Consider the following 27,255-nt stretch of genomic DNA (forward strand, 5'->3'; position numbering starts at 1 on the left):
AGTGTGCTGGGTGTGAGGCATCCAGAGTGACTTTGCAAGCCCTTTTACTCACTCTGGAAGAGTACAGGTCTTGAAGTGTAGGATGGGTAGTGCCAGTGATTCATTCAGCAGTCCAGACTATTCGCTGTAGTCTACAGAGGTCAGATTTGGCAGCTGAGCTAAACCAGACGGTGATTGAAGTAATTCAGATGGGGAAAAACCCAAATTGCAAGGTTTACGTGCAGATTTCTGAAAAAAAGATGTTAAATTTCATTCATTAAAGTTCAAATTACATTTTACTACAAAAAGTGACACAAAACGCCTGCATCCATTTTACTCCAAATGACATCTTGCTTCATTCATTCATTCATTTTCCTTCAGCTTAGTCTATAGCGCATGTGTTTGGACTGTGGGGGAAACCGGAGCACCTGGAGGAAACCCACACCAAAACAGAAAGAACATGCAAACTCCATACAGAAACACTAACTGAGCCGAGGCTTGAAACAGCAACCTTTTTACTGTGAAGCCACAGTGCTGACCACTGAGCCACCGTGCTGCCTACTTCCTATTTCTTCAGAATAAAAGTGTGAATCGTGCACAGCTTGAGACGGCATGTTGACTCTTGATAAATGATTATATCTTACAGAAATGCTGTTATTCTGACGCTGCTTTATTTATTCAGGGCTTTTTGTTGTCATTTATATTTGCAGATTCTTTTAGCAGAAGTGATTGCCTTCCCTGTGTTCCTCTCCTATTGTACTGCACAGAAAACACACACACACTCAGCTGCACACACACATTTCTGGATGATTGTTCAGAGGTGAAAACCTGAAAAAGAACAGATGTAGGCCAGGAATAAACATTTACCGCGGTGAAAGCTCCAGCGTTTGCTTTGTTGCAGCCCAGGAGTGCACACCGCTGCTGTAATTGTGGATGGTGAGTGTTTGTGTGCGTGTGTGTGCGTGTGTGTGTGTGCGTGTGTGTGTGTGTGTGTGTGTGTGTGTCAGTGCTGATGATGAGAGATGAACCAAAAAAATGCTCTTACCTTTTTTTTTTTTATTTCACTATTTATTTATTTATTTATTTTATTTGATTTTATTTTATTTTTCAGTTAATTCAGTGAGTGTTTACTATTGGCTTTTTTATTTTTATTTCATTTAAATATTTTCATTTATTTTAATAAAAAACTACTTTTAAAAATACATTCACTTTAATTAAAAATGTAATAAATATTTCAATATTTTAAAGCTTCAGCGTTTGCTTTGCAGCTCGAGAGTGTTAAAATATTTATTTTATTTTATTTTATTTGCCTTTATTTGTTATTAGGTTTATTGTTTCATTTTATTTTATTGTTTTTTATTTATAGTTTATTTTTTATTTTATATAATTATCTTTCTATTAATTTTACTTGTTATTTATTTATTTTATTGTTTCTTTTGTTATTTACTGTTTAATATTTATTTTGTATAATTATTTATTATTTGTTATTTTAATTTTATATTATTTTATAAATTATATTATTTTATAATTATAATAATTATGTTATTTATTTGAATTTTTATTAAATTATTTTATAATTTTATTTATAATTACATTTTAGTGTTTCTTTTTTTGTTTGCTGTTTAGCTTTTATTAAATATAAAATTATTATTTTTTTGGTTTTTATATATTTATTTATCTATTTATTATTTTATTCTAGGATTTCATTTTTAGTTTGCTGTTTATTTTTTATATGAATATATATTATTTTTTTATTTGTTTTTTATTTATTCATATTTTATTTTATAATTTTATATAATTATATAAATTGTATTATAATTATAGTAATTATATTAATTATTTGAGTTTTTATTAAATATTTTATAATTTTTATTTATAATTTTCTTTAATTTTATTGTTCGTTTTTTAATTTATTTTTATTTTATATGCATTTTTGTATTAATTTGACTTAATTTTTTATTTACTTATTTATTATTTTATTTGTAATGTTTCTTTTAATTTACTGTTTAAGTTTATTTAACATAAATATTTGTATTTATTTTATTTATTTTTATTTATTTGTTACTTTATTTCATAATTTCATTTTTTATTTACTGTTTAATTGTCATTAGTATTCATATGTATTCCTTATTATTTTAATATAATAATATGTATTAAAATTATAATATATTATTTTTACTTTTATAATTATTTTAAAAATTATTTTAATATATTTTAAAATGTAATGAATATTTAAATATTTTTAAAATGTTTGCATGATTGCTTCAGAATCTTAAAAATATTATTTTTTATTGTTTTTTTTTAATTTACTGTTTAATTTTGTATTTATATAAATATTTTTTTATCTATAATATTTTTTTTATTTATTTATTTAATAATTTTATATTTTATATAAATTATTTTGTATTTATTTAATTTGTTTTTATTTATTTATTTATTTATTTATTATTTTATTTGATATTTTTTATTTTGCTGCTTAATTGTTATTAGTATTTGTATTTATTTCTTAATATTTTATTATAACAATATTTATTATAATTATATGTTTTTATTTTTACTTTGTAATTATTATTTTATTTATAATTTTTTTTAAACAATATAAATATTTAAATATGTGTAAGCTCCAGCATTTGACAAATTAATTAATACTTTGCAGGAGTCTTGAAAACATTTATTTTATCTTATTAATTTACCATTTTTGTTTGTTTTTTAATTAGGTTTATTTTTTATTTTATTTTATTTTTTTTTTCATTTTATTGTTTATTTGTATTTTATTTAAATATTTGTATTGATTTAATTATTAACTATATTTTTTATTTAAGCTCCAGTGTGTTAAAAACATTTATTTTATTTTATTTGTTTTCCTTTTTTGTTTGTATGTTGTTTCATTTTATTACATTTTACATTTAAGTCTTCTTTTTTAATTTACTTTTTAATTTTGTTTCATTTAAATATTTGTATTTTTTATTATTTTTTATTAATACATATTAAAAAGAAGTATTTAATTAAACATTTAAATAATTTTTAGGCTGCAGGTTTGCTTCATTGTATCTAGAGCATGCAAAGACAGCAATGTGGTGCTGTTATTGCAGATGGTGAAATTGTGTCCGTCTGATCATGAGAAATGCACAGATATAGTTTTGTTGAACAGAGAAGTAGAAAGTGACGCCTGGTTAGAGCAGGGATGATGATGAGAAAGATGATGACAATAGAGCCTCTTATTAATGTCACACAAGCACAGAGCTGTGTTTAATCTGTCTCTAATTACAGCAGATCCTAAACTGCGCATGTATACATAGAGACCAAATTATGGGCTAGACCTGCTAATTACAAATGATGTCGGCTCAGGAAAAAGTGCTTATGTTTGGCTAAAATGATTCATATGCATGTCAAATATACAGTAACATACATTAGATTAGTCAATAACTAAAGTCATCTAACAAACACTGAAGATCACAGTCCAGTCATCACATGCACAAACTAATATGTTGGGGGAAATCTTTTAATAAAATGTTAACAAATAGGAAACTTAGTAACTGCCTAGCAACCACTTAGAAAACCCTAGTAACCATACAGAACACCCTAGCAAATGCCTAACAATGACTAAGCAACTCAGAGTCCACTAAGCACTCAGAACACCATAACAACCACTTAGCAACCACCTAGCAACCCCTCAGAACACCCTAGCAACCACATAGCATTGGCTTGGCAATCAACTTGCAACCACTTTGCACAGCTTAGCAACCACACTGAAAACACAAACAATCATTTTTTCAACTGCCTAGCAAGTACTCAGAACAATCTGGCAACCACTTAGCAACCACTCAGAACAACCTAGCAACATCTTGGCAACCACCTAGCAATCACTCAGAAAATCAAACCTTAACAACTGCCTATCAACCACTCATAACACCTTAGCAACTGCCTAGCAGTCACTCAGAACAACCTGACAACCACTTTTGCGACCGCATAGCAACCACTCAGTACAATCCTCCAACCACTTAGCAGCCACTCAGAACATCCTATCAACTGACTAGCAACATCTTATCAACTACCCATGACAACTTAACAACTGCCTATCAACCACTCAGAACACCTTAATAACTGCCTATCAACCACTCATAACACCCAAGCAATCACTCAGAAAAATCTAACAACCACCTAGCAATCACTCAGAACACCCTAGTAACCACATAGGAACCACTTAGCAACATCATAGCAACCACATAGCAACCCCTCAGAACACCTTAGTAACTGTCTATCAACCACTTAGAACACCTTAGCAACCACTTTACAATTGCCTAGCAACCACTCAGAAGAATCTAGCCACCCCTCAGAACACCTTAACAACTGACTATCAACCACACTGAAAACCTTAGCAACTCTCTTGCAGCTAATCAGAACACCCTAGCAACCACCTAACAACTGCATAGCAACCACTTAGAACAGTCTAGCAGCCACTTAGAACACCATAGCAACCACCTAGCACCATCTTAGTAACCACCTATCAACCCCTCAGAACAACCTAGCAGGTTTACAACTGCCTATCAAGCATATACAATACCCTAGCAACCCCTTTACAACTGCCTAACAACCACTCAGAACACTCTAGCAGCCAAAGAGTAACCACCAAGCAACATCTTAGCAACCACCTATCAACCATTCAGAACACCTTAACAACTGCCTATTAAGCACTTAAAACACCCTAGCAACCACATAGCAATCACTCAGAACACCCGAGCAACTGCCTAGCAACCACTCAGAACACCTTAACAACTGCCAATCGACCACTTAAAATACTGTCTTGCAACCATTCAGAACAACCTAGCAACCACTTTACAATTGCCCAGCAACCACTCAGAACACTCTAGCAACCACTCAAAACACCCTAGCAACCACTTTAAAACTGCTTAGCAACCACTCAAAACAATCTAGCAACCACTCAGGACACCCTAGCAACCACCAAGAAAAATCTTAGCAACCACCTACCAACCAGTCAGAACACCTTAATAACTGCCTATCAACCACTGTGAACACTGTAGAAACCACTTAGAACACCCTAGCAACCAGTCAGAACACCTTAACAACTGCCTATCAACAACTCAAAACACCTTAGCAACCACTCAGAACACCCTGGCAACTACTTTACAACTACATAGCAACCAGTCAGAACAACTTAACAGCTGCCTATCAACCACTCAGAACACCTTAGCAACCACTCAACACACCCTAGCAACCACTCAGAACACCCTAGAAACGGATGTGCCAGCCATTCAAGTTGGACATGGCCTGAGGAGTGAGCAGTGTTTGTGCCTGGATGTTTAGTGTAAAGTGCTTGTGTCTCTTGAAGCAGGTGGAGAGCCTGATGGAGTCGCTGACAGACAGATGGAGCTTCAGTCTGTGTGTTTCTGTCTGTCGCTGTCACACACACACACAAACACAGATGGAGTTTAACTCACACACCAGCAAACAGACACACACTGTCACTCGTACTCACACCTCGGCACTTACTGACCGAAGTCAAGAAGTGCGGAGAAATGCACAGTCTAATGGCAGAAGCTTGTGTTGACCAAACAGGAATGACGTGTCGGGGTTAAATGAAAACCTTTCAGCATCGGTGTGTGTCTTCAACAGCTTCATCACTGCATGTCAGTGTTCATACCAACAACTATTATATTGTTTTCTGTCTATTTAAAAGGAGACAAGTCTGTTGTTTCGTTTAATAAATTAATAAAATATCAATGCATTCATATATAAACACGATTCAAGAAAATAATTAGGATGTTAATGTTAAGCTGTAAACTTGTGCTCAACATACATGCGTACGCCAATACATTTTCTATGGGATGCTTCACAACATTATATTTGCTTACCACTCAGAAAACCCTAGAAGCTACACAGAACACCCTAGCAACCACACAGAACACCCTAGCAACAACATATCAACGGCTTAGCAACCACCTTGCAACCGCCTAGCAACCACACAGAACACCATAGCATCAGCTAAGCAACCACTTGCAACCCCTCAGTACACCTTAACAACTGCCTATCAATCACTTAGAACACCTTAGCTACTGCCTAGCAACCACTTTGAATACCCTAGCAACCACTTTGCCACTGCCTAGCAACCACTTAGAATATCCTAGCAACCACCTAGCAACCACTTAGAAGACCTTAACAACTGCTTATCAACTACACTGCCTAGTAACCACTCAAAACACCCTAGCAACCTTTTTACAACTGCCTAGTAACAACTCAGAACACTCTAGTAACCACTCAGAATACCCTAGAAACCACCTATCGACCACTCAGAACACCTTAACAAATGCCTATCAACCACTCAGAACAACCTTGCAACCACATAGGAACCAACTTGCAACCACCTATCAACCACTCAGAACACCTTTGCAACTTTCTAGCAATCACTCAGAACACCCTAGCAAGCACTTTGCAACTGCCCAGCAACCACTCAGAACACCCTAGCCCCTGCTTACAACACCTTAACAACTACTTATCAACCACTAAGAACACTGCCTAGCAACCACTTAACAACCACTCAGAACATTTTAGCAACCACTTAACAACCACTCAGAACACCTTAGCAATCACTTAGCAACCACTCAGATCACCCTAGCAACCACTTTACAACTGCCTAACAACCAATCATAACATTCTAGCAACCACTCAGAGCACCCTTGCAACCACCTAGCATCATCTTAGCAACCACCTATCAACCACTCAGAACACCTTAGCAACTGCCAAGCAACCACTCAACACCTTAGCAACATCTTAGTAACCACCTATTAACCACTCAGAACACCTTAACAACTGCCTATCAACCATTTAGAACACTTTAGCAACTGCCTAGCAACCATTCAGAACACCCTAGCAACTACATAGCAACCACCTAGCAACATCTTAGCAACCAGCCATCAACCACCCAGAACACCTTAACAACTTTCCAGCAATCATACAGAACACCCTAGCAACCACTTTGCAACTGCCTTGCAACCACTCAGAACACCCAAGCCACCGCTTAGAACACCTTAACAACTGCTTATCAACCACTCAGAACACTGCCTGGCAACCACTCAAAACACCATAGCAACCACTTTACAACTGCCTAGCAACTTCTCACAACACTCTAGCAACCACTTAACAACCTCTTAGAACACCTTAGCAACCACTCAGAACACCCTAGCAACCACTCAGAACACCCTAGCAACCATTTTACAACTGCCCAGCAACTACTCATAACACTCTAGCAACCACTTAACAACCACTCAGAACACCTTAACAACTGCCTATTAACCACTCAGAACACCTTAGCAACTGGCTTGCAACCACTCAGAACACCTTAGCAACCACATAGCAACCAACTAGCAACATCTTAGTAACCACCTATCAACCACTCAGATCACCTTAACAACTGCCTATCAACCACTTAGAACACCTAAACAACTGCCTAACAACCAATCAGAACACCCTAGCAACCACCTAACAACATCTTAGCAACCAACTATCAACCACTCAGAACACTATAACAACACTCAAAACACCTTAGCAACTGCTTAGCAACCACTGTGTCACTCTTATTATCGATTAATATTATTATATTAATCACATTTTACTTTTTTTTATTTACAATAAAAATGTTTAAATACACTAAATAAATATAAATGTTTTTAAACAATATAAAAAATAAGCTCATTCTTCGGGTTTGTCCTTTGGGTTAACTTTAAGGGCTCCAATTTTGGCCCATTAACCAAATGTAAAATAAGTCTTTTGAGTCTCCAGAATGTGTTTGGGAATCGCTGTTCTTACACCTGTGCCTTTAAATGCAAATGAGCTGGGTCTCTCCGCCCTCTCAAAGAAAAGAACAATAATGACAATGTGAAGAAAGAGTTTCTGAAACTGTTGCAAATTTATTAAAAGTAAATAAGCTGAAGAATCAGATGTACATCAGTGTTCACAGCCTCTGCTCAATACTCTGTTGATGCTCGTTTGTCAGTGATTACAGCCTCAAGTCTCTCTGAATATGATGCTCGAGCTCTGCACACCTGTCTTTGGGGATTTTGGCCCGTTCCTCTTTGCAGTACCTCTCAAGCTCTATCAGGTTTTATGGTGAGTGACGGTGTGCAGCCATTTTCAGATCTCTCCAGAGATGTTCAATAGGATTTAGATCTGGGCTCTGGCTGGGCCACTCAAGGACATTCACTGAGTTGTTGTTGTGAAGCCGCTCCATTAATATTTTGGCGGTGAGCTTTGGGTCATTGTCCTGCTGGAGGATGAAGCGTCGCCCCAGTCTGAGGTGGAGAGCACTCTTGTGCAGGTCTTCATTCAGGATGTCTCTGTACATCGCTGCATTCATCTTTCCCTCTATCCTGACTAGTCTTCCAGTTCCTGCTGCTGAAACACATCCCCACAGCATGATGCCAACACCACCATGCTTCACTGTAGGGATGCTGTTAGCCTGCTGATGAGCGCTGCCTGCTGTTCTCCAAACGTAACGCCTGGCGTTCACTCCAAACAGTTCAGTTTGAGTCTCATCAGAGCAGAGAGTTTAGTTTCTGATGCTCTGAGAGTCCTTTAGAAGCCTTCTGGCAAACTCCAGGCGGGGAGTGTCTTCCGTCTGGACACTCCACCATACAGAGGCCTGATTGGTGGATTGCTGCACAGATGGTTGTCCTTCTGTAAGGTTCTCCTCTCTCCACAGAAGAACGCTGGAGCTCAGACAGTGTGATCATCAGGTTATTGATCAGCTCCCTGACTGAGGCTCTTCTCCCCCGATCACTCAGCTTAGCTGTCCGGCCAGCTCTAGAAGAGTCCTGCTGGTTAAACATCTTCCACTGACAGATGATGGAGGCCGCTGTGCTCACTGGAGCTTTCAGAGCAGCAGAAATGTTTCTGTTACCTTCCCCAGCCTTGTGCCTCCAGACAATCCTGTCTCGGAGGTCTACAGACAATTCCTTTGACTTCATGCTTGGTTTGTGCTTTGACATGCACTGTCAACCCTGGGCCCTTATATAGACAGGTGTAGCCTTTTCAGATCAGCTGAGTTGAGCACAGGTGAACTCCAATGAAGCTGCTGAAACATCTCCAGAATGATCAGTGGAAACAGAATGTACCTGAGCTCCATTCACAGCTTCACGCCAAAGGCTCTCAATACTGGTGTACATCTGATTCTTCTGCCTTTTATTTGTAATAAATTTGCAACAATTTCAAAAACTCTTTCCACATTGTCATTATAGGGGATTGTGTGAAGAATGTTGATGAAATCAATCAATTTAATACATTTTGGAATACAACTGTCTTATAAACAAATGTCTATTTCAAGTGGAACCTTTATCTTCTTCATGTAAAATTAAATTAAAATTAAGTTCCACTATTCATGGGGCCCCAGGTCTTAAAAAGAAGTACTAACATTAAAAAGCTAATGGTTATAGACAGATTAACAACAAATGATGATACATTTTTTTTAAAAAACCTATACGATTAATCAGGGAGACGCTGTGGTGCAGTAGGTAGTGCTGTCGCCTCACAGCAAGAAGGTCGCTGGTTCGACCCTCGGCTGGGTCATTTGGCGTTTCTATGTGGAGTTTGCATGTTCTCCCTGCGTTTGCGTGGGTTTCCTCCGGGTGCTCCGGTTTCCCCCACAGTCCAAACACATGCGGTACAGGTGAATAGGGTAAGCTAAGTTGTCCATAGTGTATGTGTGTGAATGAGTGTGCGTGGATGTTTCCCAGAGATGGGTTGCAGCTGGAAGGGCATCCGCTGCGTAAAAAACATATGCTGGATAAGTTGGCGGTTCATTCTGCTGTGGTGACCCCTTATGAATAAAGGGACTAAGCTCAAAAAGAAAATGAATGAATAAATGTTTATGATGATTACAGGCTTCTTGGCATTGGTCGGGCCCTACGTGTCTGCTTATTGGTAGGCCCACATATAATCTGAGCACACAGAATTCCGCAGATGTTTAGCCCATCATTGATTCTGTTTTATTACCTGTGTAAATGTGTGTAAATTCATATTTATTGAGTTTGTAAAGTAATTTCAGTAATATTATTGACTAATATGAAAATATTTAAATGATTTATTTACAAAACAGCTTGTACAGTAATGTTTTGTATTTAGTAGAGATACTACACAGGGACTTTGCTTACCAAATAAAGTGGATCTAACTGGATTTGCATTGTAAACATTAAATACAAGTTAAAAATGTATTACTTTTTATTTCACATGTTAAAGGGCCAGGAAACCCCCTCGTTTCAGCAGGGTGTTTTCACACCTCTACTTTGGAAAAAGTCAGAAAAGTGGGCGTGTCCAGCTCTGCTTAGGGGGGAGTGTCGGAGGAAGAAAAGAGGCTTGGTGTGGGAGTGTCTATTAGGGCACGCGCGAGTTTTAGAGTCAAAATACACACACACACACACACACACACACACACACACACACAGTAGAAAGGGATGGTGTTTAACCTACATGGACATCTGTAGTCGAGTTATTTGCCAAATTATTAAATGACTTTAACTGCAGTTTTGCTCTTTCATTCAGGGAATTCATTCATGTCCCTAGCGACAAACGAGATATTTGATTCGAGGCGCTGCTCTAAGCGTGTATTTTTCATGCAATGTTTGATACCGCACGGCGAATAAGAGAAAAAAACCTCAGCATTTCCCGGAAACTTAGATGCACACGGCAGGTAGCGTCAGAAAGCCGTGTGTGTTATTCCGGTCACAAAATGCGGTGAAAATCCTACACGAGGTTAAAGTTTGGTTGTGGTGCTTACATGTTTACACTCTGTGCAATAGTTAACTTAGTTCGATACGAACAAACTGAATAAACAAAGAGCACTGGTCGCTCACTTACCAAATCTGTAGAGACAGAACAATCACTAGCAACTAGAGCCGCGTCTTTATTAAGAGGAGACTACAAGCGAATCCGGATCTCAGCATTTGCAGATGAGAACAGCTCTCAGGTAAACAATAATCCTCCTTAGACACGTAAGTTATTGTTGTCGAGCGTCGCGTACACTGTTAATCCACACGTGAGTCTGAGCTCTCACAGAGAGAAAATGAAAACAAAACTTCACTGCAGCAAACTATAACAGCAACACTTCACGCTTGTTTTGCCAACACAACGTGGCGTCTCTGTCGTCTGAACACTGTGACAGTAATGAATATTAATGAAGTTGCACAATAGAGCGCGCTGATTGGTTTGAACCAAGCCTTACTCATGCATTAATGCAGCACACTGTAAGACGTAATAAGACTCACTCTGTGGCACAGACGTCCAGTCTGCACGCTGGAATACACGCTATTATGTCATGACCGTGACGCAGCTTCAAAAATTCGTTTCAAACCGGAAGTACGAATTTGCTTGAAATAACGCAAAAACAACCAATTTACACTTTTTAGTAAAATATAGGTGTCCTAATAGTGTTTTTAGCAGTGTGGGACACATATACCACTGTCAACAGCTCAACACATGTGTTCTGGTGTTTCATGACCCTGTAAGGTTTTAGTTATGATACTGCCAAAATCATTCCACAAAAATCTGCAGATTTTTACCAAAATTCTGCACAGAAATAGCAAACAATGTCCGCAGATTCCGTCTGGCCATAATTATTGGTTGAGTGAGTTTACCAGATCTTTTAATCACAGTTCCTTTGCAAATCCTGTCATGCTTATATGCATTACTATTGTAATGCACAGTGTTGGGCAAGCTACTTGAAAAATGTAGTGAGCTAAGCTATTAGCTACTCTACTTAAAATGTAGCTTAACTACACTAAAAGCTACCCTCTGGGAAATGTAGCAAGCTAAGCTTAAAGCTACTTGGCAAAAGTAACTTAGCAATTTTTATTTTTAAATCAAAGCAACTTAAATCTAAGTCAATCATATCTTAGTGATCAATAAAACTGTCAATGAAACATATGAGGCATAATAGTTCAGTTCAGTTATTTACTGTAAATAATATGCTGTACTAAACAGAAACACATTATAGTATATAACAGCTAAAACAAAAACTCCAATAAAAGCAGGTGTTACACATTTAAAATACTATAGTCATTTATAGTAAAGAGAAACATTTTGACATAAGCATTAAGCATATTGTGTATATATTTACAACTCTTTATTAATAAATTACACTACATAATGCAGTCGTTTATAGTAGCACTTACTATAAATTACTAAAGTATTTTTGAGCACAGCATCAGAAATCAGAAAGTTATTGCATCTTCACATGTACTTCTCGAGGTTTGTTCACGGGAAACCCTGCTTCAGAGATAACTCCTCTCCCTCAGTCATCATTCCATCAAGCAAGTTTCTCATGTTAGCCTAATTTGGTTGGCGACGTCACCGACCAGAGGGGGCAGTAACGCACCAAAACGTTTGCTGTCAACCACCGTAAAGCCTGATTTATACTTCTGCGTCAGGTGACCGGCGTAACTCACGGCGCATGCAACGCGTGTAGCTGTGCATTTATACTTCTGCGCGCTGTCTCTGTTGGTCTGCATTAACACTTCCGAAACGCTAGTTGGCAGTGAGGTGTAAATGTTCCTCTGTGTCGAGTTTCTTCGCTACTTTTTTGCTTTTCCTGAACACTTCCGGGATGTACAAGTAGCTCAAACTCGCTCATTTTGAGGCAGGAACCGGTGGATGTGCAACAACTATGAGGTAAACACAAAACAAAACTTTCCATCCGGAGCTCCTTCACGGGACTCCACACTTGTAAACAATCGCTCGCGCGGCTCTCGGCCCCGCCCAGACTCGTCAGCGCAACCGAGCCGACCAATCACAGAGCTTACGCTACGCGTCGTTGCGACGTGTAGTTACATTTTTTGAGAGGTGCACGTCAGTGACGGCGATGGCCACGGCGAAGGGCTATGCGTCAGCGCCGTAGCATACGCCGGTGTTTGACGCAGAAGTATAAATCAGCCTTAAAACAGGAAGAAGAAGAAGCTGTCGTTCTAGCTATCATATGGATTTACTTTCATTGCCTAGAAAACGGCCTCACAGCTCTGCGAATGTCGCTGCCGTCACTTATTCATCCGCGATTGGTAAATGTAGCTTTGTGGACGCTACTGCGCTACTTGACTAATAAAATAGCTTCGCTACTGAAAATCTATTTGATTTAGAAAGTAGCGTCGCTACAGCCACGCTACTGAGAAATGTAGCTAAGCTAGTAGTGTTGTAGCGACGCTACTGCACAACACTAGTAATGCACACCTGTCAATCAATATTAGTGGGCGGGGAAAACCGCACTGCTATGTCATATTGCGGTCGGCCTCAAAATCTCTGTGATGTGGATCTTATTTTAACATCAGGAAATGAAAAGAGATTTGCTGTGTTTAAATCACTTCAATATGACACACACACACTTCTGCCCAAACAGCTTCTGAGTTTCCATGATAGGAGCCCTTTAAAACAAAAAAGTGTAGTCATTATTATTAGCTTCACGCGTTTGTGTGCGTGCGTGTGTGTGTGCGTTTCATACAGATGAGGTCTCTCTCTCCACACACACACGCGCGCTATTGCGCAACGCGACGCTCCTCTCCACGCTCGTCCTCGATACGAAGGACTCGGTTCTCAAATGACTCGGTTCGGTTGAGCTCGGTTCCCTCAACGTTCGGATGCTGCTCGCGCACCCGGAGATATGACGGACAGCAGGTGCACGCGCTCCGCTCGCCCCCGACGCCGCCGGGCGCGCGACAGCATTGAGTCGGTCTGAAGCTCCGGAGCTCCGCGCACGCCGGGACTCGTGTGTCCGCGGAAAGCGATGCCAGCGGCGGACACAGCGGCTCCGTCACGCGCCGTCAATAAAACGCTCGATTTCAGCGCGGGAAACGAAGCCTCGCGCTTCTGATGAGCAGATTTGATCGCATCTTCAGGAGACAGACTCTGTGTAATCTGGATATGTTGAAAGGCACGTAATCATGGATGGGATTATTTGCGTTTTGGGGCTCCTGACGCTGGTTTTGGAGGGCATCTGGAGCCAGGGAGTGTACGGTGAGTTCATACTGATGCATTTATATGCCAGTCAACATGCGCGCGTGAACAGGTGCCATTTCACACAGCATCCAGCATTAGATCTGCTCTGAGTCCACACACACACTTTACACAAGCATCATTTGCAGCATTTACGCTTATACACAATCTTCATTCACGAATATATATACACAAGCACCATTTACACACGCACACTAAACAGATAACGCGTTTATTACACGAGTTTTTATCATGTTTCTAGTCCAAATATCTACAAATTCCTAAATCAAGAAGCGTTTTCTAGACAAGCCAAACATATAGTCATGTTTTCAGAAATTATGAGTCAAAATTAAGCGAGTTTTTCATTAAAACAAGCAACAAAATGGGCTAAACGGAATGATTTTATGTCAAAAGCAAAACAACATTATTTTGTTTACTGCATTGGCAGATTATTTCACATGTCTTAGGCACAAACTCACTTCATTTTGACTCATTATTTCTGAAAACAAAACTATATTTGTTGCTTGTCTAGAAAATCCTCTTGATTTAGAAATCTGTAGACATTTAGACAAGAAACAAGACAGAAACTCCAAGTAAGAAAGGCGTTTTTGCAGTGCTGATGATGCTTTTACCAGCTGAAGATTCATTTTAGCATTTGCTTTTTAAAATGCCGGGTTGTTTTATCGCTTGGCTGGGTTAGATATGGTCAAACTGGGTTGAAAAAAAAAATGTGATTAAATGTAATTTTGTGCTGCAGAATTGCTTGCTTTGAGTTTGTATTTTGTTTTTAGTCCAAATATCTAAACAAAAACCTTGCTTTCAGAAATCATGACTCAAAATGAAGCGAGTTTTTCCTTAAAACATGCGAAATAATCTGACAGTGGGCAAGCAGAATAATCTTACATCAAAAGGAAAAGCTAGATTATTTCGGCAGATTATTTAGCATGCTTGTTTTTAGCATTTGACTCATTATTTCTGAAAAAGACAATGTTTTCTGCTTGTTTAGAAAATGCAAGAGTTTGCAGATGTTTTTTTGCAGAGTAAATATTAACTTTGTGTTTGCCCATATCTAACCCAACATGAGCTTTTGACAGCACAGCATTTTCAAAATGGACATTGAGGATGTTTAACAAGCTCCAAATGTTTATTAAAATATTTCAAAATATATTTTGTTTATAAAATATTATTTTACTTGCAGTTTTAATCATTTTAATATTTTAATTGACTTAAAAAAAAAAAGAAAAGAAAAATGCTGTTTTCTCCTTGACGCTGGGTTAGACGTGGACAAGCACAACAGTTGGGTTGAAAAATGTGATTTAGCATCAGAGTAAAAGAGCAGCTCTTATTGTGCAGGGACACTGGATAAGTGCATGTTCACCATTTAGAAAGAAGAAAAAACTGGATTGTTTTAATTGCAAAAGTTCATGTTGAGTTCAAGATTTATGTTTCATTTATGCAAATCATCTCATTTGCATTTAAATATTATAACTCCACAGGTTTTGGAAGGGAGATTGTATTATGCATAATGAAGACTGAATTTCATTGCAGTTTAACACAATCTATACAGAATGCTGGGTTGTTTTAACACTATGCTGGGTTAGATATGGATAAACACAACAACTGGGTTGAAAAATGTGATATAAATGTAATTTCACACTGCAAAAGATGCTTTTCTTACTCACAGTAGCTTGTTTCCAGTCCAAAAATCTAATAGTTCTTCAATCGAGAAGCATTTTCTAGACCAGGGGTTCCCAAACTTTTTAGCTTGCGACCCCCAAAATAACAATGCTAGTGACTCGCGAACCCCAATATCCTCTGAGGTGGTTATATATACAGAAACCTTGCATGCAATAGCGCACACACACCAATAGACCCAAGTTTATTCTCAGATTAATCTTTTTTTAATGTACATCAGTGCTGTAAATGTGCCAGAAAGTTTAACCTGATGTTATAAAATCAATCTGCTGCATCTGACACCATTGGTGTGTCTTTAAAATTATATAATTACCCCAAGGATCGCAATCCAATAGAACTAGTAACCATAAGCTACTGTAGTAACTATATAGTATATATTAACTAAAAACAACAGTTTTTCTCTTCAGTAGTTTATTGATAAAATATGGTAATTCTTATGGTTTAATATAAATAAATAGATTTTTGGAAATCACCAGGCGACCCCCCCTTCATTGCCCCGCGACCCCTTGGGGGGTCCCGACCCCCACTTTGAGAACCACTGTTCTAGACGAGAAGCACACATAGTTTTGTTTTCAGAAGTAATGAGTCGAACTTAAGTGAGTTTTTCCTTAAAACAAGCAAAATAATCTGCCAATGGGGTAAATTATCTGAACAACAAGACAATATCTGTTACTCATGTAAAGAAGCTTCTTGGTTTAAGAGTTTTTAAGATATTTGGACTTGAAATGAGACTAAAACTCTTATGTAAGGAGCACAATGTTTGCAGTGCTCAGTTCCTGGATGCTTTTAGAAGCAGAAGTTTCATTGAGCATTTGACTTGGGTTGGTTGATTAACAACATGGGTTGATTTAACAACATGCTGGGTTACATATGGACCAGCAACAACAGCTGGGTTCAAAAAATATGACTTTAAAGTAATTTTACACTGCTAAACATAATTCTTACTTAGAGTAGCTTGTGTTTGGTCCAAATACATAATCACTCTTAAATCAAGAAGCATTTTCTAGACTCACACAAACTAATGTCTTGTTTTCAGCAATAACGAGTCAAAATTAAGCGAGTTTTTGCTCTACACTCACTTAATTTTCACTCATTATTTCTAAAAACACAACCATTTCTGTAACTTATCTAAAATGCTTCTTGATTTAAGAGTTTTTTTTTAATATTCATTCATTCATTTTCTTGTCAGTTTAGTCCCTTTATTAATCCGGAATCGCCACAGCGGAATAAACCGCCAACTTATCCAGCAAGTTTTTACGCAGCGGATGCACTTCCAGCTGCAACCCATCTCTGGGAAACATCCACACACACACATTCACACACACACACACACACACACACACACACACACACACACACACACTCATACACTACGACCAGTTTAGTTGATCAATTCCCCTATAGCGCATGTCTTTAGACTGTGCGGGTAACCGGAGCACCCGGAGGAAACCCACCCTAACGTAGGGAGAACAAGCAAATCCACACAGAAACGCCAACTGAGCCGAGGCTCGAACCAGCGACCCAGCGACCTTCTTGCTGTGAGGCGACAGCACTACCTACTGCACCACTGCCTCTCTTTTTTTGATATTTGGTCTATGGAAATTAGACGCAACTTTGGGTTTGCCCATATTTGACCCAACTTTAGGTTTTGACAGCCTGTTCTAGATGGGAGTCAGGGTGTTTTTTTTAAAGAGCACGTTTATTAAAAATGGTATTTACAAAAACAGTTGGATTATTATAATTGCAATACTCGCTTTGATGTTCATCATTTGGTTAAAAATGCTGTTTCTTAGCTGAACGCTGGCTTAGAGATGGACAAGCACAACAGTTGGGTTGAAAAATGTGATTGATCATTAAAGTAAAATAGCAGCTTTTTATTCTGAGTGTGCAGGGACACTGGATAAATGTGTGTGTGTATGTTAGAATGAAGAAAAACTGGATTATTTTACTTGCAAAAGTTCATTTTGAATCAGGGATGTGTGTTTGGTTTATGCAAATCATCACGTTTCATTTAAATATTACAAATCCACAGCTTTTGGAAGGGAACTTTTATTATGCATTATAAAGATGGCATTTTGATGGCATGGTGGCCCAGTGGTTATCACTGTGGCATCACAGCAAGAAGGTCGCTGGTTCGAGTCCTGGTTGGGTTTCTGTGTGGAGTTTGGTGTTGGTGTGGGTTTCCTCCGGGTGCTTTGGCTTCCCCCACAGTCCAAACACACGCGCTATAGGGGAATTGGCTGTAGTGCATGAGTGTGTATGGGTGTTTCCCAGTTCTGGGTTGCAGCTGGCAAGGCATCCGCTGTGTAGAACATATGCTGGAATAGTTGGCGGTTCATTCCGCTGTGTTGAACCTCTGATAAATGAGGGACTAAGCTGAAGGAAAGCGTATGAAGACAGAATTTACCACTGGATTTTATCAGAACTTAATACACTCTTTTAAAAATGCTGAGTTGTTTTAACACAAGGCTGAGTTGTATATGGACCAACAGATGAGCTTAAAAAAGTACATTTAATGTGAAACAATTAACCCAACACTGGGTTTGTCCATATCTGACCCAACATAGTGCTAATGTTCATGCATTAATGATGATAATTCTGACATGTTGAATGTGGAACAAACTTTTGTAGAAGCAGAAGTTTCTCTCAGGTTTAGCTTTTGGTTTAAAAAAGTTCAGTTTTTGATCAAACATGGAAACTCAGCATTGGGTGAATTATTTTTAATGAAATTGAATGTAGAAACAGTGTGTTTGGCCATATTTGACCCAACATTGAGTTAAAACAACCCAGCATTTTTCTATTGTGTACAGGGAAATTCAGGCTGTTCAGGCAGAGAGCATGTTAATTTCATTCATTCATTCATTCATTCATTCATTCATTCATTCATTCATTCATTCATTCATTTCTATAGTTTAATAAATAAATAAATTGATTAATTCATTCATTCATTCATTTGATTATTCATTAATTATTTTAATTATTTATTCATTCTTTTTATTTTATTAATCTGTTCATTCATTCATTTTATTTATTTATTTTGTAAATTTTATTTTATTCATTCATAAAAATTTTTTTCATTCATTCATTTTTTAATCATTCATTATTTCATTTATTAGTTTTATTATTTAGATATTAGTTATATTATAGATTTATTATCCATTTTTTATTTTTGTTTTCATTCATTCATTTATTCATTCATGTATTATTTATTGATTGATTCCTTTTTTTATTTATTTATTCATTATTTTAAATTTATTTGTTCATTCATTCATTTTTATTGTATTCATTCATGGACTTATTTATTTATTTTATTTATTCAGTCATTCGTTTTTATTAATTAATTAATTGATTGATTGATTAATTTATTCATTAATAAATTCATTATTTATTCATTCATTCATTGATTGTGTTCATCAATTTTATTTATTTATTCATTTTATTTTAATTATTCACTTAATCATTCATTCATTCATTTTAATTTAATTCATTAATTTTTTTCAATCATTATTTTATTCTTACTTAATTTTATTTATTTATTCATTCATTCATTTTTATTTTATTTATTTATTGGTTCATTCATTTATTTTTTATCATATTGATTCATTCATTTTATTTTATTGATTGATTGATTTGATTGTTTGTTTGATTCATTGATTCATTCTTTTTATTGTGTTCATCAATTTTATTTATTTATTCATTTAGTTTTATTTATTCATTTATTCATTCATTTTAATTTCATTCATTCATTTGTCATTTTTTTATTCATTTTTTTAATCATTACTTAATTTTATTTATTAAATAATTCATAATTTTTTTATTTTTTTATTGATTCATTCCTTTATTTTTATCATATTGATTCATACAATTAATTTCATTGATTCATTCATTGATTGATTCATTCATATAATATAATATAAATTACATTTTTATATATTCTGGTCAAACTATAACAGATGAAAGACTTTCTGCAGAATAAACCCCTCACTCCATTAAACAGCTTAATGAAGAAAAAATGAAAGCAAATAAATATTTCACAGAAGAGCGAATAATCATCTACAGCTCTATGTTACTCTGCTCTCTCCAACGCTGCGTGCAACTAGTGTGTTTCTGCGCGCGTGTGTGTGTGTGTGTGTGTTAACCGGAGATCTGCTTCAGCGTGAGTCATATTAATGTGCAAATGTCATGAGGGAAAACTTCTGAGCAGTGTTTACTGTGTGCTTCTGCTGCCGGGTCACGCTTATACAGTGGGCGGAATATAGAAATAATAGCAGAAGACCACACACACACACACACACACACACAGACACACAGGAGTGGCACGGTGGCTCAGTGGGTAGCACTGTGGCCTCAAAGCAAGAAGGTCGCTGGTTCGATTCCCGGCTGGGTCAGTTGGTGTTTCTGTGTGGAGTTTGCATGTTCTCCCCGTGTTGGCGTGGGTTTCCTCCGGGTGCTCCGGTTTCCCCCACAGTCCAAACACATGCGCTACAGGGGAATTGATGAACTAAATGGGCTGTAGTGTATGAGTGAGTGAGTGAGTGAGTGTGTGTGTGTGTGTGTTTGTGTGTTTGTGTGTTTGTGTTTGTATGTTTGCGTGTGTGTTTGTGTGTGTTTCCCAGTTCTGAATTGCAGCTGGAAAGGCATTTGCTGCGTTAAGGATATGGTGGAATAGTTGGTGGTTCATTCTGCTGTGGTGACCCCTGATTAGTAAGGGACGAAGCCCAAAGAAAGTGAATGAATGAATGAATGAATGCATATGCTGAGTTACACAATAAGTTTGTTAGTAGTTGATGTTTATTCTAAGTGTATGTTTATTGTTGTCATGAGCACCTGTTTGTTTACTTGAGTGTAAGATGGTAATTAGATTTAGTTCATTTAATCACACTTCAAATAACTTAAAAGTAATGCATATGTAAATAAATTAAGATGTTCATTTGCATGAGTATATGATTATTATTGAGTGTAAGATTGTCCTTTAATTTAGTTAATCACAACGATTTAGTAAACAACATCAATGTAGAGACTCCTACATTTGATAAGGTTTTATATATGCAAATTAGGCAATTATTCATTCATTTTCTTTTCGGCTTAGTCCCTTTATTCATCTGGGTTCACCACAGTGGAATGAACCACTTAGACAAATAAACAATCATAGTAGTGTTAATAACTCATCTCTAATAACTGATTTATTTTCTCTTTGCCATGATGAAATTAAATAATATTAGACTAGATATTCTTCAAGACACTAGTATTCAGCTTAAAGTGACATTTAAAGGCTTCACTAGGGTAATTAGAGTAACTAGGCAGGTTATGGTATTTAGGCAAGTTATTGTATAACGATGGTTTGTCCTGTAGATTATCTGAAATATAAAGCTTAAAGGGGCTAATAATCTTGACCTTAAAATGGTGTTTAAAAAAATAAAAACTGCTTTTATTCTAGCCGAAATAAAACAAATAAGACTTTCTCCAGAAGAACAAATATTATCAGACATACTGTGAAGATTTCCTGAATCTGTTCAACATCATTTGGAAAATATTAAAAAAATAAAAATAAATAAAAAAAATCAATGGGGCGAATAATTCTGCGAATAATTCTGACTTCAACTGCATGTGTGTGTGTATATATATATATATATATATATATATATATATATATATAAGATTGTAAATTTGTAACATAGTAAATGTAACATGGTAAATTTAAACACCAATTTAGTAAACTATATCATTGTGACTAATGGTATACTGTATGCAAATTAGGAAAATACATAAATACACATTAACTTTATATACTGTACAACCCATATCGGGTCAAATATTGAAGAACTCAACAGTAAGTTTATTTACAGTTTATTAACAATAAGTTTTTTCATTTTCGACCCAACATTGGGTCAGATTTGTGTAAATCAGGGGTGGCCAACCCTGTTCCTGGAGATCTCCCTTCCTGCAGATTTCAGTTGCAACCCAAATCAAACACACCTGCCTGTCACTATCAAGTGCTGTTCAGGTCCTAATTAATTGGATCAGGTGTGTTTGATCAGGGTAGGAGCTAAACTCTACAGGAAGGTAGATCTCCAGGAACAGGATTGAGCTTCACTGCTGTAAATAGAATGAGTTTGGCCATCTGGTCAAAATGTGTTCATATCGTAATAGAGCTGATGACTGTTTTTATAATAGAGATTTTCACAGCATTTGCTTTCATGATTTGTTTTCTTGAAAAAAATCTTAATAAAATAATAAAGCATTTTTTAATTGTTTTAAACCCATCAATATTTTTAGCCCCCTTAAATACATATGAATACATATTTTTTTCCTGATTATCTACAAAACAAACCACTGATATACAGTAACTTGCCTAATTACCCTAATGAAGTATTTAAGTGGCACTTTAAACTGAATGCTAGCATTATATTATAATATAAAATATAACACGCAGTCATCATGCCAGAGACAAAATTATTTATTTATTAGAAATTTGTTATTATGGTTAAAAATGAGATGAAATAAATCTTAATTAAACATTCATTCATTCATTCATTCATTCATTCATTCGTCTTTCAGCTTAGTCCCTTTAATCATTAGGGGTCACCACAGTGGAATGGACCGCTAACTATTCCAGCATAGGTTTAATGCAGCTTATGCAACCCAGTAGTGAGAAACACCCATACACACTCATTCACACACACACTCATACAATACAGCCAATTAAGTTCATCAATTCCCCTATAGCGCATGTGTTTGGACTATGGGGGAAACCGGAGCACCCGGAGGAAACCCACGCCAACACAGGGAGAACATGCAAACTCCACACAGAAATACCAACTGACCCAGCCGAGGCTTGAAGCTGTGACCTTCGTGCTGTGAGGCGACAGTGCTGACCACCGAAACGCCATGCCTCACTAATGGTCTACTCATGTCCATTAAATAAAGCCTGATTTAAATACTGTATAGTTGTAGAGACTGTATAAGACGTGACTGACACAGAAAGCCTCCGGTTTGCTCCAGCTCAGTGTTTTTCTGCTGATGCTGATCTTCTGAACGGATCTATTGATGCACTCTTGTTCTGGTGTCATTAGCGTTTCACACTGCCAATGATTTACAGCTCATTTAAGTCCACTTCACAGTGCACACTTGACTGATTGGCACAAACCCCGAGTGCACAGATCTGTCAGTCAATCCCAGCATGCATTAGTGAATGAACGCTGTTTGAACAGAGCCAAGAATATCATGTAGTGTTATTATTCATTCATTCATTCATTCACCGCTTATTTATCAGAGCTCACCACAGCGGAATGAACCACCAACTATTCCAGAATATAGTTTACGCATTGGATGGCTTCTGTGGCTTCTCAACAAGAAGGTCGCTGGTTCGAATCTCGGCTGGGTCAGTTGGTGTTTCTGTGTGGAGTTTGCATGTTCTCCCCGTGTTGGCGTTGGTTTCCTCCTGGTGCTCCGGTTTCCCCCACAGTCCAAACACATGCGATATAGGGGAACTGATCAGCTACATTGGCCGTAGTGTGTGTGTGTGTGTGTGTGTGTGTGTGTGTGTGTGTGTGTGTGTGTGTGTGTGTGTTTCCCAGTACTGGGTTGCAGCTTGAAGGGCATCTGCTATTTTAAAAAACATATGCTGGAATAGTTGGCGGTTCATTTCACTGTGGTGACCCCTGATAAATAAAGGGACTAAGCAAGGGGTGTCCAAACCTGGTCCTGGAGGGCCGGTGTCCTGCATAGTTTAGCTCCTGCCTGGAAGTCTAGTATACCTCGTAAGAGCTTGATTAGCTGGTTCAGGTGTGTTTAATTGGGGTTGGAACTAAAATATGCAGGACACCGGCCCACCAGGACCCAGTTTGAACACCCCTGGACTAAGCTGAAGGAAAATGAATGAATGAATGAACATTTTGATGTGTGTAAGATATGTGTTTTGCAGTGTTATTTTGCTCTGGAATGGGTTGTTTTTACCCATGTTGACGTCATAATTATGATTTATTTCTGAATACTTTAATGCTTTTGGACAGAATCTCTTGATTTGCTGTTCAGTTTCATAATTCTTTCTCATTTCACTTCCCTTCAAACACATTTATTTAATGATCAACAGATGCTGTTTGTGTGCTTCTTATGGAAATTATGGGAAAAATCATAACCAGGATTATTTTGGTCATAATTGTAATCACGATTATTCAAAACGATTATCAGATTATCAAAATTATCAAAATTATTCGCCCTTCTGTGAATTTTGTTTATATATAAATATTTCCCAAATGATGTTTAACAGAGGGATTTCTTTTCCAGTGTTTCCTCTAATATTTGTTCCTCTGGAGAAAGTCTTATTTGTTTTATTTCGGCTAGAATAAAAGCAGATTTAAATATTTTAAACCTATTTTAATAGCTCAATATTTAAGCAATATATATTTTTCATTGTCTGCAGAAGAAACTACTGTTATACAATGACTAGCCTAATTACACTAGTTAAGCCTTTGAATGTCACTATAAGCTGAATACTAGTATGTTGAAGAATATCTAGTCTAATTTAATGCACTGCCATCATAGATAAAGAAATCAGTTATCAGAAATGAGCTATTAAATCTGCTGTTTAAACTGTGCTTTAAGCATCTTCACTGTAAGAATAAAACTTTATCTACCAAAGTCCTTCAGTCAAGAGCAGTGAGGGATTTTCTCCATTTGTTGTCTGATTAATATTGAAAACATATTGCGCGCTGTCACTTTAAGAATAGTGCGGCTCTGATATGGTTTCTCTTTCACATGTCATTTGATTGCAGAAGTTATATTACAGCACATGCTATTAGTCATTTTCACGTGGAACTGAGCTTTGCAGAGCAACAAATGTGCACAACTGGAAAGGGGGCGGTGTATGATGCAACAATCGTTTATCTCCATTAATGGTTTTTCATAATCGTTAGACACAGAAATCGAAACCGAATTTTCGATTAATTGCACAGCCCTAGTGCTTCTGCTACTTGTCATTTTCCTGCTGACTCAGAGGATGATGGGAAATGTAGTTTATTTTAGATGAAGCTTGACCTGCAGGATTATTTAGAAATGCTCATTGTGTGTTTACAGAAGAAGCAATGTTTAATGGTTTGGAACAACATGATGCTGAAAATATGATTGACTATTACTCGTATGTGGTGTTTTATGTTATTTGAGTGGTTGCTAAGGCGTTGTAGACAGTTGCTAGGTTTTTGTTTTAATGTAGTATTTTGATTTATTATATTGCTCACTGAAATACTTGATTCTTATTGGTTGATCACAATGCAAATTGCAAAGTGTGTAATTTACCAATAACAACTGATTAAACTGCAAACTTCAAAAAGCGATTAATTTTTTTTAAAAAGTGTGATTAATTAGTTATTTTTTTTAATCGATTGACAGCACTAATATATATATATATATATATATATATAATTTTATTTTTTTTTATCATGGATACTGTATGTGATACAAACACATGCATAGAATATGATGAAATGTGTGGGACGCTTCTTTGGGGCTTCTCCACACTGTAACTCTCCCGGATGTGGGAAAGACAGTGAAGCCCAAGATTTCCTCTGCTGGCACTATTTAAACCCAGGTTTGGCATTGGCTCTAGTGACCAAGGGTTTGGCTATAGCAGCCGGCGATGTATATTTGAGCATTTTGTGTTTTAGCTCCAGATGCTAACCCAACTGCATGTATTTTTTTATCACATTATTATTTTTGAAGAGAGAATTGACTGAAACATGACAGTAACAGAGATATTTCCTGGCCCGTTCTTGCTTCGACTTATGTGTCTTGTTCAGAGGTGGTCAGGTTTCAGCCTTTCTCACCATGGCCATGTCTATAAGAACTGGACACCTCGTACTTCTTGACACTTCTTGTATATGTGAAAGATGGCAGGACTGGTGGGTAATGGGTTCCTGGTAGCTTCATGTTTGATTCTCCTCAAATATTTGCCGGTGAATTTGTGTCTTTTCTTCTCCGCACATTTCTGGCAACCCTTTGCTACAAAACGTTTGATGGTTGTGTGATCAGGCCCCAATTTCGTAGATATTTCAGGAGTGCTGCATCTCTGTGAAAGACTTTCAATTTTTGAGTTGGTAACATCTCTATTTTAGCCCATTTTTGCTGAGAAGAAGCTGCCTAATAATTATGCGCACCCTGATATAGGCCATTGATCTCCTCAGGCCACACCCTCCCTCATTACACACATACACATCACCTGAGATGCATTAAAACCAATAAGAACTCAAGTTTACACAGCTTAGAGTTGGAAATTGTGGATAAAATGATGACATGGTCAAAATAATCACTTGCTTATTAATTTTGCACACAGTGTAAATTCATATTTACAAGACGAAGCATCCCTAAATACACATACAACCATTATTTTTATAGTTAACTTGATTTAAGTAGTGTTTCGATTTAAATAGTAAAACAATAGAAGGTTAATCTTTAGTGCTGCAGAATGTTCTAGAGTCACTCGTGCATTGCGCAGCCCTAGTGCTTGTGTTTTGTGATCTGGAATTGCGTGACGGTAATGAGTATATCAGAGGAGCAGCGTGAGAAACATGCGACCTGCGTCTTGCGTAACGTTGTTTGATGCGTCGCCTGTGTTCTGGAAATCAGCAGGCGGAGAGAAACAAGGCTGCGCTGTCTCTGCTGGTCTTCAGTGAAGTCGGAGCCAGTGCTTTCACGGAGGCCTTCAGATGCTGCCCTTCTAAGCTATGCAAATGCTTTCCTCCAGAGCAACTAAAGCGCTCTTTGTTGCCTCCCTGCGCCTCCTCCAGAGCTCTTCATCAATTCCCTTGGATCAGAAGCCGTGTGTTTCCTACTGTAATGAGAGCCAGAGCGAGGCTGTTTGACGCAGGTCCACCGGCGCCAGCCAAAGCCTTGCTGGAGCCTCTCTACAGGAGGAAATACTACAGGCAATTACAGCAAATATAGAGGCTTATGAAGCACACTTGTGTGATTTGTTGTGGTTATTCTACAGTTGCCATGGTTACATGAGAACTATAGTGATTGATGTGTTGTGGTGATTCTACAGTTGCCATGGTTACATGAGAACTATAGTGATTGATGTGTTGTGGTGATTCTACAGTTGCCATGGTAACACAACAACTATAGTGATTGATGTGTTGTGGTGATTCTACAGTTGCTATGGTAACACGACAACTATAGTGATTGATGTGTTGTGGTGATTCTACAATTGCTATGGTAACACAACAACTATAGAGATTGATGTGTTGTGGTGATTCTACAGTTGCCATGGTTACATGAGAACTATAGTGATTGATGTGTTGTGGTGATTCTACAGTTGCCATGGTTACATGAGAACTATAGTGATTGATGTGTTGTGGTGATTCTACAGTTGCCATGGTAACACAACAACTATAGTGATTGATGTGTTGTGGTGATTCTGCAGTTGCTATGGTAACACGACAACTATAGTTATTGATGTGTTGTGGTGATTCTACAGTTGCTATGGTAACACGACAACTATAGTGATTGATGTGTTGTGGTGATTCTACAATTGCTATGGTAACACAACAACTATAGAGATTGATGTGTTGTGGTGATTCTACAGTTGCCATGGTTACATGA

General features: G+C 37.2%; 1 protein-coding gene and 1 long non-coding RNA gene across 8 annotated transcripts in view; one reads left to right on the plus strand and one right to left on the minus strand.

The window, feature by feature from the left end:
- LOC101884676 (MAM domain-containing glycosylphosphatidylinositol anchor protein 2) overlaps positions 1-27,255 on the plus strand; it is a 373,415-nt gene that overhangs the window by 139,326 nt on the left and 206,834 nt on the right. For 4 of the 7 annotated variants that reach the window (XR_015518911.1, XM_087298724.1, XM_087298725.1 and 1 more), the window contains exon 1: positions 13,690-13,986. The exons of the other annotated variants lie outside the window; for them this stretch is intronic. Coding sequence is in view for 3 of the 4 variants with exons in the window: in XM_087298724.1 (XP_087154850.1) it covers positions 13,914-13,986 (73 nt within the window). In the remaining variant the exon portion in view is untranslated. Of the gene's footprint in view, positions 1-13,689; positions 13,987-27,255 lie in introns of those variants that run through there. 7 annotated transcript variants of the gene reach the window in all.
- Positions 1-27,255, minus strand: part of LOC147839519 (uncharacterized) — a 198,477-nt gene that overhangs the window by 38,210 nt on the left and 133,012 nt on the right. The window lies entirely within an intron of this gene.

Source organism: Danio rerio, chromosome 20, assembly GCF_052040795.2.
Source record: "Danio rerio strain M-AB ecotype USA chromosome 20, GRCz13ab, whole genome shotgun sequence".
Lineage (NCBI taxonomy): Eukaryota > Metazoa > Chordata > Actinopteri > Cypriniformes > Danionidae > Danio > Danio rerio.